At 45.7% G+C, this 13,781-nt stretch overlaps 2 protein-coding genes across 2 annotated transcripts; one reads left to right on the top strand and one right to left on the bottom strand.

Moving 5' to 3' along the window:
• Window positions 1–1,873: 1,873 nt before the first annotated feature.
• Window positions 1,874–7,039, bottom strand: LOC131287514 (D-glucuronyl C5-epimerase B). Its single transcript, XM_058316577.1, has 4 exons — window positions 6,668–7,039; window positions 4,674–4,839; window positions 3,177–4,598; window positions 1,874–2,713 (listed from the first exon to the last, which is right to left on the bottom strand). The coding sequence occupies exons 1-4, from the start codon at window positions 6,710–6,712 to the stop codon at window positions 2,562–2,564; spliced, it is 1,785 nt and encodes a 594-aa protein (XP_058172560.1). The 5' UTR covers window positions 6,713–7,039; the 3' UTR covers window positions 1,874–2,561.
• Window positions 7,040–7,939: 900 nt separating this feature from the next.
• Window positions 7,940–12,562, top strand: LOC131281758 (uncharacterized). The gene is made up of 3 exons (XM_058311108.1): window positions 7,940–7,994; window positions 8,071–8,455; window positions 8,554–12,562. Exons 2-3 carry the CDS (start codon window positions 8,272–8,274, stop codon window positions 11,793–11,795), a joined length of 3,426 nt encoding a protein of 1,141 aa, XP_058167091.1. The 5' UTR covers window positions 7,940–7,994; window positions 8,071–8,271; the 3' UTR covers window positions 11,796–12,562.
• Window positions 12,563–13,781: the final 1,219 nt, after the last annotated feature.

Below are 13,781 nucleotides of genomic sequence, written 5' to 3'. Positions count from 1 at the left end.
ATTGTGATGTTTACGCCATGCTTCACATCATTCCTGGTTTTCCGTTTAAACATCGATGCCACAGTTTACTTATGCTCATGTTATTGTCGAGAGTGTTTTTGTTACTGTTTCATTTACCACATTTTACAAAACATACGAACAGCCTTCTTGCTTCTGCTACTCAGGTGCGAAGATATATAGGTAGATTATTAATTACTTCTATCATAACCGACGACGGTAAACCATACCGGTCGAACACTTGCCTACTCGTTTTTCACCGTGGAGAGACTTATCGCCGGTCCATGAATCCCTCTAATTTCTCAGCTAATTCGACTTCCGTGTCGTCTGCAGTCCTATCGCTAGCTATCGCTGTCATGCATGTCCGCATTTTCTCCGTGCGTTCCGGGACTGGGACTGGAAGTATTGATGATGATATTACTAGGAATGGTTTGTGTATAAACATATTTTTGAACCTTAAATCCCGTTCTAAACTCAAACAACGTTCAAACACCGATGACAAAACTATACACAACATGTTTACGTATTGGAGAATCATAATTTGGTTACTTCTAGAAATGTCCAAACGTGTGTTTAACGTCAATCAAAACGAAAATCATAAATAAACACACTTTACCACCCTCTGGTCAGAAGGATGCAGTCTTATAGATTTTGTATGTAACTAGTATAAAACTACCCATTGTAAGGTGTCAGCGCATTTTACTATGACTCGTATGATATTTAGGATATGGAAAAAAGTGTTCAGCTGTGGTGTGTACATTTCCTGCATATATCATTGTTTAGTAATAAATCGTACTACAAGGTATGGCTACACACTATTTGGAGGAACTCTAGTAACAGGATAGTGAAACGGCTACAAAAATGCAACGATCGGTTTTGGACGCTTTGCTTTTCAGTAGCTTTCAAACCCGTCGGAATACCGTCATAAAACACAAATCTCACACTGAAATTCTTCATATATCCAATTATGCAGCAAGCTTAATTGAAGCGTATTTTATACCAATAAATAAAAACAGTTTTGGATAACAACCTAATTCAAAATGTACAACCGTTGTGCCTTTACAAAGAACGGGATTTTCTTAAATCCATTTACAAACCAAATCGCCGCTGAGAAAGGCATAACTAAACCTAAGGCAAACAACTGTTAGGTACATTTGGAAAGAACTTAACCTAGAGCTTGCTTTCCCGTTCATATCATACCATAGTGATGGGAAAATAGCTAATTTATGGAAAACAAAAACTAAATACACATTTCCGAAGCGAATGTTGAATAAAAAAGAGCTACCCTAGCAACCCCTATTTCCGGGGTCCCGCTTATTATCTTAGTTTGTGCCGTCTTCCATATCTCTGGAGTCAGTAAGTTTGTGTTTTGTGTTCTTTTATGTGCTCCAAAGTAGTATTCAATATTGTATCCAATATAAGCTCTCTAAATATTTCGTTTTTTGCATTGTTTTTTGACAGTGCTTCGCAAAAGTACAAGTCGTAATGAATTGAACACTTGACACATACTACGTTAAATTCAATTACAACAGAACAAAAGATCGATACCATTCACGGAGCTAGGTGATGTTATAATAATGTAAAGAAAACTTATCCATTAACTTTATACAAAGGAGTAAACAATTTGTAATTAAAATATAATCTCGTATTCGTCGTAAACCAATAACTTCAAGCGAGTAAGTAGGCAAGCAACGACACAATGGCAAGGATTGTTGTATGCAAACACAGCGAACTTGGACTAAATTCTTCTCTATAATGTTTGCCACTAAAGATTACGCTACACTGATATTTGGATTGATTTTCGTTTGTTTTTTTCTATACAACCTGTTTCTCCTTTCATCCCCCTTTTCATTGTTACCACCCACCACATCCACACACTTACACAGCCCCCCATACATCCCTGTGGTACTATTATACTTGATTATTGTTTCGTGGGTGCGTGGCTCCCAGCCGAATGGTAGGAGTTGTGCGTGGCACATGGTATATCATACAAAAAGGGTGGTGAAAGCATCTAACAAACTTGCTGATGAATGTACAAAACCCGGGATCTTCACCGGGTACTTGTGTGTGCACCAGTGATCCTTGAGTGATCACCTACACTTTCTCTCTCGCTCTTCCGTATTGGCCCTACAGGTTGTTCTTGCCAGCAAAAGGGAAACAACTTGCGTTTCTGTTCTACACACTAAAGGTACCGATTATATCACGCACAAGGTAGTGGCCAAAGTCTGCAGAAAGATGATATTTTGCGTTCGTCTCCCGGGGCGCAGATTGATGAGAGTAGTTGTAGAAAGTGGGCAGCATTTTCTAACCGACCCGTCAGACCCGTGGGCCAGCTGAGCGTGAGTTAAAGTTTTCTTGTGACCTAACTTACTTTCAGTAAATTTGTTTTTTTTTCTGTTTTTGAGTAAGGCATTCAAAATGGAAGTGGAGAAGATTACAGGTTAAGGAGCAACCGGTTGGAAATGGACCAAACGGAAATTCTTGCTTGCTGGTAACTGCCTCAAGCCCCCGTGTTCTAGTTATCTTCTGAGCGAAAACGATTCCAACGGCGTGGTAAGCATCGTTCAATTGTGAGGCGCACGTTTGCCAACCATATAGTTTTTCCAACGTTCCGCTGTTTGTGAAATCAACGGATCCGAGTCGATTGTTGCAAGCAGGAGCAGTTGATTGACGTGTGTCGCGTGATAGTCCCACCGGGCCAGGTTCGGGGCAATTCCTAAAAATAGCAAATAAACAATTTAACATATATGCATTAAAACAGAGCATTCTGGCTTCGGATAAAAGACATATGTTTCATACACGGACAGTATGATTCACGAATCATTATTCTTATAAGTAGCGTTGAATCGAATAGCAATTTGTTGGAAAATGAATTCATATATAAAAAGATAGCTCAAATTAATAAAATTTAAAAACAAAAATATTCAAGCTTTAAGTTGTCGGCCGCATTTTTTTTAATCAATCTATTAATAATACCTAAACTTTTATAAGACCTAAAAAACAACACACCGACCCAGTAACGTGAAATGCAAACAATAAAATACGGCGAACGAAAACATTTAGATGTACCATCCTTGCCTTGCTGCAATTCAATTCATCGTTTCGATAAAAGCAATATTTTTTGTTTTGTAATAAGAGAACGAAAGTAATACTACATTTTAATGATTGTTTTAGCTTACCGAGAGTGAAATGCCGCAGATCGTAGCTCGTCCCTGAACCAGTATCGTACAACAGCAACATCTTCTTGAGACTCGTCATTCCCTGTTCGAACAGTACGGCCGCTTCGTTCGATTGGTTGGCCGGCGCAGTCGAGTTGAGGTCGTACAGGCCCAACAGCGAGTAAATGAAGCCGTTCAACACGAACGAATGCGGTGTCGTCGGATATTCCTCGTACCACGCGTACTTCCCAAGAAACGTCGCTAGCACTCCGCCCTGATAGGACGGGATGCGGAACAGCTTCAAGCCATCAAGGGCCGCACGCAGATATCGCTTGTCACCCTTAGAATGATAGTAAGCACGGGCCAGCAGCGATATTGCGTGCCCTTGTGCCATCGCCGAGTACCAGCCGCGCGCCAGCTCGCCAAATCCGGACCCAAGTTTGCGCCGCACCGGGATGGGCCACCCGCCGGTGCTCGGATCCTGATGTCGGATGAGCCACTCGGCCGCGTCGTAGAAGTGGGCGATGTGTTCGCTCGTCGAGAGTGTCAGATTGTCGATGCTTCCATTTCCGAGAAGTGATATTTCGATCACCTTCAGTTCGGTACGCCGCATCTTGCGCCGTTTATCCGTGCTGGCGTACTGCGGAAGACCTTTCTGCAGGTCGACGAACAGATCCCGCGTCAGATGCTTCCACACGCCCGTGCTGTTCAACCCAATACCGTAGTAGATGTTCTCATCCTGCACACCAATCAGGAAATCCACCAGAATGTAATACACCCGGTACAGTTTCTGCGTCTCCCGGTTCTGCAGTGTGACGCACAGTGTCGAGTTCGGCCGCAGCAGCACATCCACACTCAGCACCAAATCGAGCACATGGTCCATCGGGAGCAGGATGGCCGTGTCGAAGGATTTCCCGGTGGAAAAGCTTACCACACCGCCCGCCGATGGCCGCGCGCGGTCAAGCGTCCGATTGAGAGTGCTTCCTTTCGGAACAATCCAGTCCGCTAGCTCTCGGTCTCCGTCCTCTACCGTTTTTCTGCGCGGTTCCGGCTCGGTCAGATTCTTGCTATAATGCGACAGACCAAACTGCGCGATCTGCGTGGCGTAGAAGTAACCCTGGCTTTCCCACTGCGTCGAGATCGGGACGCCATCGATCGCGCTGATACACTTGACACGATCGCGCATCTCCACGTTGTAGTTTTCGAAGTACATGAAGATGCCGCGCGGATCGTACGCACCCTTCGGGTAGTTTACCTTCCCATAGCTGTGCGTCCAGTCGAACCGCCGGCTACCGTCAACCACGTTCAGCGAACCATACACGTCGAAGTACTTCTGCAGAAAGGAAAAGGGCAGGTACACCTCCTCACCCTCCTTTCGGCAACCGATCGAGTACTCCTGGTTGATGATGCAGTCGATTTCTTCGGTCTGCTCGAAGGGATTATCTGAAGGTAGTTAGTCGCACCAAAAGAGACATATTTTTAGAAAGAAAATCCACACAATAAACCTAAAACATCAGCCTGATCTCTTACCGCCGTCTCCATGGTGCTGGGGCCACTTTGGGACGAGTCCTTGACCAACACCACAGTTTGCCCATAGTGCGAAGGTTATCAGGGCGACCGTCACGCACAGAATTATCAGTAAGAACTTCAGATTCAGCCGCATAATTACGAGGAAAAATCTTGTCTGTAAACGAGAGGCAAACATTTTAGAACGTAACTTACTACACAAATTTGCGAAATTAGTGGAAAAACAACAAAAGGCTCACAATTGTCTGGAGAACCTAATTTCAACATACAGTCGATCCACCGGACGGATTATCCGTGAATCCAAAACTGACAGTTTTATAACTGTATTGAATTTTGAATGCATTCAAGATTGGTAAAAAATGCTTTTAGAGCAGCTTTGAGTTGCGAATGAGTTTGTTATCAAATTCCAACAATCTTAGAAACCAATTATTTAATTATCAACTAATTAATGTTGGTAACACACATATTTTTGTCTGTAAAATGTCCTACTCAACCCAAATTTTGCACCTTAACCGTATATGTGACGATTATTTGCATGAAAATTCGATTATCCGTAGGCCACCTGGTCCCGAAAACCCCAGATAATCAACTTTCTACTGTATTTCAATGCAGTCACATATGATAATAATATGCGTCAACCTTAAAGCAATATTGCATGTGCTATAGAAACATGTAATGTACACTTTCCATAGGAGGTGTTCCATCTGAACCACTTGAATGGTAACTACTTTGTATAAAATAGGAAACAGGTTTTACAAGTTTTTAGTAACTTTAACTAAATGTACCTATTATTATTATTTTTTTTATTATTATTAATTTTTTTTTATTATAGTATTATTGAAAGATGTGGCCCATGTAAAACGTTGGGATGGTGTGGCCTCTACGGAAAGCGGTGCGAATGCTGATTGTTTTGATGGCCATGTAAATTGTTTGCTACATCCGACATCCTTATTTACTGCGTAGACGTATATAATTCTAACATTGTTGTGACATGTCCAGATCTAGATTATGATCTTATCACGAAGGTTAACATGACTTGGAATATGCTATGCCATGGAATATCATTTAAAAAAACTCCATATCCAATCAATCATACCGAAGGGCCTATTGAAGGAACCGTGAAAGTTGTTGGAAAATTTGGTATGAATAAAATTTCATTTCAATTTGAACGAGGAGCATTTTCGAATAGAACTTAGTTATTCCTTTTGAACCAAATCTTGGGAGGAATAAATATTCAAAAAGGGCGAAATTAATAAGTGAAACGAAAGCCCACAATTTTAACCTTGAGTCCGTTGTATCTTCTAAATGCTATTTAACTTAAACCAACAAGTAAAAAATATCATACCTATTTGAATTATAATTAGATTGGCAAACAACAGCTGGCACAAGACAACCGTACGCAACTTTTTATAGGCCGATCCAAGTTAGACTCAAGAAACGTTGTCCTCCACCGTGTTCTGCCAGTAATGCGTCAACCATTTCGATTCGGTTGCCGTTTATCATGTTTATTCCAATCTGGACCATCAATAACTTACGTCCCCCCTTGAGCCACCTTGTTCCGTCCGCGAATCATTGCGCAAAGGGACTAAAAAAGAACCTGCCTTCGCGGTAGTGATTTTCGCACGGTACGGTCAATAACCATAAATCATAGACTGGAATTGATCGATACCCGGTAGCGTAGATGCCGGAGCAGGTAACCCCGGCATATCGCGGAGAGTAATGTTGATTGCTCGCTTCTTTGGGGGTTCTGCCTGCGAGTTGGAGGCATGGGTGGGGAGTATTAGGGTAAGACGATGTTCGCCGGTTTATTTTTGGGTCACGGTATTTGCAAAATTTCACCCATGCTCACGGGTTGGCAAACACACTTGCGAAAGTATTCTTTCACGGCAAACGAAACGAAAGGAGCGCAGAATGGGTGAGGGGGTGACTATGAGCGGGGCCAAAACGGATCCATCGTCTGCCTCCCGGCACGAAACCAGTATTACCTTTTGATCTGCGGATGCGCTAACGCCGTGTTTTAACGCAGTCATCGATCTCGGATGAATGTTGGATCACGGTTGCACTTCCGAACAGCCTCCACAAATTCCAAATACTCCAGGATGCAAGTAAGCAGAGTAGGTGCAATTTTGCAAACCCTTTCGCCGACACACACACCCTGCTTCTACCGCTGCATCGTTTGAAGGATATTTTTTGCCTTGTTTTACTTCGCAGTTCCCTTCGCTGGACAGCAAGACACCACTTGTTCAACCATGGTCATATAAGACGCTGGTGTCGGTTTGCTGTCCGCCACCGGCACGGTCATTCCCGCCGTCGACACCTTCTTGCGCTGCAACACGGTAGCTACGGATCGGGTTTGGTCCGGTCGTGGTGTGTGGGAGGATACCAACGAACGAATCAACGATTAATTAAGACTGCCCGCAACGCACAACACGCAGCGCTTTTGCGAAGAACACTACACCACTGGAACCACCGTTTTATGTCGCTAATCTTCCTTTTATCTTTTCCGAAATGCTGCCCTTTTACTGAAAGGCAGTGCGAAGAATGTTTCAAACGAGTTAATTCAGCATTCTTCGGAAGGAAAACAATTTGCCAGTCTATCGACCCATTATTTTCGGTCTCTGTAGTGTGGAGTGATCCATTTTGCACCCACCAAATGACAGCTAATTGGATTAATGGAACGGTGATCTATTTTTTTCTTTTCAAGATACGTCAAACAAACTAGAAAACATAAAATATAGCACTAACCGATTTTTTTATGCTTTCGGCCAAGGGCACCTCGTAAAAACATAGTTTCATCAAATCAGGAACACAGGTTTTCTATTTTTTGTGTTATTTCAAAATAGGACTGGCGATGAAAACCCTGTCGTTCTAAAAGTTCAAAACTTTAGACCCCGAATCAGCAGTGCGAGTGCATTCAGTCAATTGAATCATCTAGTGGTGGGAATTGAAGACCCGGATCCCGAAGACTGTCAAATCTTTTTCGCCCTCAGATATTCCTGTAAATTGATTTCAGCTTGAATACAAGCACTTTCACTCTCGGATGAAATTTCCAGTTAATTCATGCTTCAGTGAAAATCAAACCCCATGCACTTCCGGATGTAATGCATTTTAAAAACGCATTTCCCTATGGAGCTAATCACTCTCACATTGGGATCAGACTCCCTGCAGGGGTCGGATAGATACATACGATCCAGCTCCGACCTAGCAACACTAGTATTGTTGATATAGAAAGTGCACATACAGTTTTTCGGGAGCGGAAGCAGTAAAAATCACGAAAAGGAGACTTTGTCGTCCTTCCCACACAACGGGAACGTAAGAAACGTATTACATACGATCGAAAGTAAAACGTGCAAACAAAGAAACACCTATTGCGCTTTACTTTCTGCAGGCATTGTGGGATCACTCCGCACGGTGCTCATCGAGACGAAGCTGCACCAAAATAGTAAACAAAAGCCTGCCGAAGGAAAGGAAAGAAACCGTCTCCGGATACTTTCCGGAGTACACCTGCGAAAGAACAGTATTGGCCACAGCGCCTCAACAAGAACAATAACAGATTTCCAAAAAGGATAACAGACAAATAAATCGTCGCATGATGGCGGCGCACAACTTGAGTGATGAAAAAGTGCGCACCGCTGACGTCGCTTTGCACAGCAGCCTACTTTTCGAGCAAATGCCTCTTTCCGACCCAGTGAAGCAGGCGCTGGCGCGGAACAACTTTATCCATCCCTCACCGATACAGGCCCGTGCCATTCCGCTGGCACGATGCGATTTCGGTAAGTCGGCTATTCAGTGGGTTTGACATTGGTTTCGGAAGATTTAATCCCTTTCTTCGTTTCTCTCCACTTATTCCTTCGATTCTGGTTCGTTTTAGATCTACTCGTACAAGCTAAAGCCGGCACCGGAAAAACACTCGTCTTTGCCATCACGATCGTCGAGTCACACGATCCGGAGGTGGGCTTCCCGCAGTCTCTCACGATTGTGCCAACACGCGAAATCGCCGTGCAGGTCGAGTCCGTGCTCAATCGGATCGGGGCGGAGGTGGCCAACTTTAAGGCACGCTCGTTCATCGGCGGGATGGAGATCAGCGTCGATCGGAAGAATCTACAGAATTGCTCGGCCGTCGTCGGGACGCCCGGGCGCATCCTGCATCTCATCAAGAGCAACGTGCTCAACACCTCGTACATCCGGACGCTGGTCATGGACGAAGCGGACACCCTGCTGGACGCGAGTATGCGTGGGGACATCAACAAAATCGTTGCCGCCCTGCCCGACAAGCGCCAGACGATCGTGTGTAGTGCAACTTTTTACAACGACCGTGACCGGGAGTTGCTTCGGTACTTGAATGAAAAGTTCATTGGTGTCACGCCAAAACGAGAGGTTCCGCTTCTGTTTGGAATCAAGCAATTCGTGCGCGAACTACCGGACGAACCGGACAACATCAAGGATCTGCTGGCGAAGGTGGGCGTACTGAACGAAATCTTTCGTCAGATCACCTTCACACAGTGTGTGGTGTTTGCGAACACGACCGCCAAGGCGGAAACGTACTGCACCTACCTGAAGAAGGCCGGCTGGCCGACGGAACTGATCAACGGTGGTATGGAGCAGCGGTTACGGTTGAAAGCGATCGACGATTTCCGCTCGTTCCGGTCGCGCGTCCTCATCGCCACCAACCTGATCGCCAGGGGGATCGATGTAGAGAACGTCAATCTGGTGATCAACGCGGACGTGCCGAGGGATAATGCCACCTACTTGCATCGGATCGGGCGCGCTGGCCGATTTGGTACGCGTGGGATCGCCATAACGCTCGTGTCGGGAGTGAAGGACATGGAACGGTTCCGTCGCATACTGCACGACATCGGTGGAAACGAGATGTTTGTGCTTAAGTTTCCTCGCGGTTCGTTGGAGGATATCTGGCAGTTTGACAAGTACGGTGACCGGTTCGAGAAGCTATTCGCGTCGCGAATGGAGCAAGAGATACGCGACAAGGATGCCGATCAGTTGTTCCTGAAGGCGATGAAAATGCTCGACGATACGGCACAGGCCGGGGGCGAGCAGAAGCAGTCGAATGGTGACCCGAGTGGTGGTGGTGAGGGTGTGAAGCTTGATGATAGCCTTGAGAAGTCTACCTCGGACGAGGAAACGGTAGTCGAGGTCGGAATGGAAGAAAATCCCAACGGTTGCCTAGCAAATGAAAGAGTGGAGGTGAACGGAAATGGAACGTCCATGGATGGGCTTTCGGTGTCAATGGAAAAGCTTAGCCTCGACCGGGCTCAGCAAACGAACGGCGATGAGCCGAAGGGCGGCAAAATACGGCTCGATTCGTTAAACGGCAACCGGAAGAAGCGCCCCGAACACGACAACGACAATGATGATGATGATGATGATGACGGCGAGGAAACGGACGACGATGATGATTCGTCCGCACCCAAACCTGGTCCATCGGGGAAGATCGCCGGCACCAGTCTGAAGCCAAAGTCGTCCGATTTCGACGACATGCTTCTGATGGTGTCCAGCATATGCGGCGATCGGGGTGGCCTCTCGACACCCGTTCCGGATCCGCTCCCTGGCGAAGGTGCCATCGGGACTACTCCGAATGGGACGGCAATCGTACGGGCTACACGTGTCGAGACCGAGTCCGACCTGGAAAGCAGCTCCTCGCTAAGCACGAACGTCACGGAGAAGGTGGAGGTTGGGTCGGATTTTAACGCATCCATGTCGCGGTTGAATCAAATACCGGATCCACGCTTCCGGCAGGTCGGTTCGGTCGACTGTTCCGACCTCGAGCACAGCTCGAGCAGCTCGGACAGTGAGTCGAACGGCGGTGCCGACTGTCCGCCGTTCGAGGCGAACAATGATGCGCTTTTTGCGAAAATTATGGAACAAAAAGAGCTCAGTGTCGAGCAACAGGAACACGCGGTGCAGTTGCACTCGATCGATGGCTGCAGTCTGGAGGTGCACGACGACACGATCAGCGATCGGGGGCTTTCACGGAAGGGCACCGTGCCGGATGTGGTCCCGTGCGGGATTTCACTCGATCCATCTCGGCTGCACGGTGGTAATCGGTCTATCTGCGGTGGGGAGATTGGGCTTCGCGGAGGGGGCAGTGGCGTCGGAAGCGGCGGTGGCGTTGGTGCTGGTGGCCAGGACGATGGCGAAGGAGAGGAGATCGAGTTGAACTCTAACACGTGTGGCTCGAACCGGGGCTCGATTTTCGAGGAGGAAGAGGAGGTCGAGGACGTCATCCAGGCGAACATCCCCAAGCGACGCATCCGTTTCCAGCAGCAGGATTCACTGGAGGTCAACTCAAACACTGTCGGCTCGAACGTTGGCTCCACGCCGGAGCCACCGGAAATGCTTGATCAGCTGGATCAGCAACTGCCAATCATTGCGATCGCGGCGGACCCAATCATCGTAGATCGGGCGCATCACCACGACGACATGATGGAGGACGCCAGTTCCTACTCCTCGTACGACAGCGACGGCTCCAACTCGTCTTTTTTCGACGACGTCGATCGGGTCTCGGTAACGTCGGCGAAATCCACGCCCAAAGAGACGGTGGATGGTGGTGGCAACGACGTGCTCATGGCGGGTGCGGTCGGAGGAAGCCTCGAGCAGATCGTCGTCAACTCGAACTCGGTCTCGGTAGCGGCCTCACCGCACCTGTTCGTCCCTAGCGTTCCCACGCCACCGCTCATCATAAGCAGCAGCATCGGACTCGCGGGCGCAGCAGGAATCCTTGGACCATCGACCTCGACAATGGGCACAACGGTTGCACCGGTCCCCATTTCCCTGCCGCCAACCGTTAGCATCGTGCAGCCACCCATACTACTACCGCCGACGGTGGCACCGGAAGAAGCGGAACCAATCCGCTCACCGACCACCACATTCACACGTCTCGAAAGCATCAGGCCAACGGCCGGTGGATCGGCAACCTACCACCACACACACGCCGCACCCTTACGGCAACGCCCAGTAACCGATGGGCACGCGACGGCCCTCTACCACCGGGTTTACTCGCTGTGGAGCAATCAGTACTGGAACCAGCTGACGCAGATCAACGATTACGTACGATTTTCCAGCTACGCCCGGCGCAACACTTACCGAAGTCCGTGAAGCGGCACCAAGAGCCAGTTCCTCCCAGTTTTACCCTTCGTATCCCAGTGGGTTCGGGCCGCGCAACAAAAAAACAACAAACTATCCCACAGAAAGGGAATGGAAACCTACGGCAAATTTGAATTTGTGATCTGAATGTGAATTTTCCTCGCCCGGCGAGAAAGGGACACGGGGAAATGTTGAGCCTGCACCTTACCTTTATCTTTACTACTTGTAACCACTTGCAAAACGTGAACGCGAAAGCGAATACTTAGAATGTAGCTAGAGAGATAGATTGCGAGAGAATGAGAGAGAGAGAGAGAGAGAGAAAAAAAAGAGAATTAAGCAATTAATTGCCAGACAAACTTTAGCAGAAAGCCCAATTACTAGCAGAGAGCCAGCTTATTCTAACCACACTAACATTAAACAAATCAAAACAATCCCAAAATCACATCGTCGTCAAGTTGATCAGATCGGAAGGCATAAAATTCCTACATAAGTAAATTATACCAACTAACTGCGGCTCGCGGATGTGCGGGTTAAGGGAAACGATGATGGATGCGGTACAATACACGGTCACGGCAAGCTTTAGAAACCGGAGCGGCTTTAAAAGCGCATCTGAGCACTCCGCGGTTTTTTTTCTTCACATTATTACAAACATTACATTACGGTTTTAGGTGAGACTATTATTAATATTTTTTGTGTATCAAATTGTTCTGTAAAGGAAGAATTAACGTCTATTATCATATTATACGCAATTCAAGCGCTAAAAACAATAAACCAATGTGTAACTAGTTTTAAAGCAAATCGCCTCAGTATTTTTGTTTTCCATCTGATCTGATTTTTGCAGCAAACGTTCCACTGTTTCAACACAAAGTTAACCATTTTTAATAAGACAGTAGAGTAGAAACAAAAAGGTGCAAAATGCACGAAAAGAAATTATTACCACATTTTGTTTTGAAACAACTAGTACTACATTCTAACAAACAGTTTTTTATCTTTTCGTCAAATTGTTTTGATTTAACAATCGTATACCTTAAAGCAAACGATTGATAAATAAATCATATTCGACAAAATTAAACAAATCCGTACGTGATTCTACATAATATTCAGATAAATTTAACGATGGCTAACCGATTGCTATCGATATCGTTGAATTGATTTTTTTTCGGATACCTTACACAATAACTTATTAATTGCTATGATGATTGGAGATGTGATATACATAATATGAGAACATAAATTTACTGCAAGAATTCGTCACGCACACTGTATATTGTATGCATTTTGGCGTTACAAAAGGATAGGTATTACCGAAAAATAAGAATGAATTGCAGTTGATATTCCGCAAAAGAACTGTTCTGAAATTTCGGGCAACCAAAGTGAAAGAAAACGCAGTAGAACTGGAATGGATTAAAATGTGTATATTGGTCCTAGTCTAGAGTCTTGCACCTTCTCTCTACATTACGAAATGGTAGTAGTATGTTTGCTTCCAAACAAGTACATAATCGTATAAATATATTGCAGTGCCCGATGAGTAGAAAACCAGGAACTCCTGCTCCAAGTGTACGGCCCCTTCTCAGTACACTGGCAACAAAGGGACATACGTCAATTCCACCTGATCTCGGGCGTACTGTAGTTGACTAGATTTCCGGAACCGAAGTACGGAACCTATTGAACTATCCAAATCTTAATTGCTAATAAGTATATCCTCCTCGCTCGCTGAGGTCTTCCAGGATAATTTCGAGTTCCGAATGTTGAAAACTTACTATGCTACACTTGCTGGCGCTTTATAACGATTCTAACAGCAAAACAGCCTGTGCTGTATGGTGCAGGTTGAAATATTCTCATTTGATCGACTACGCTTTTTCGAATAAACGTAAAATAGAAGGTTAATTTGCACGATTACGTCTTATGTTCATCGAAAGTCTTACGAATATTATTAGTTTGGCAAATTTTCCAATCGTTCCTAGCTAATGATTTTAAATTTTGATCATAATTTATGTA

This window comes from Anopheles ziemanni, chromosome 2 (genome assembly GCF_943734765.1).
Source record: "Anopheles ziemanni chromosome 2, idAnoZiCoDA_A2_x.2, whole genome shotgun sequence".
Taxonomy (NCBI): domain Eukaryota; kingdom Metazoa; phylum Arthropoda; class Insecta; order Diptera; family Culicidae; genus Anopheles; species Anopheles ziemanni.
Note: the sequence above shows the minus strand (reverse complement) of the source record. Positions and strands in the feature narration are given on the sequence as shown.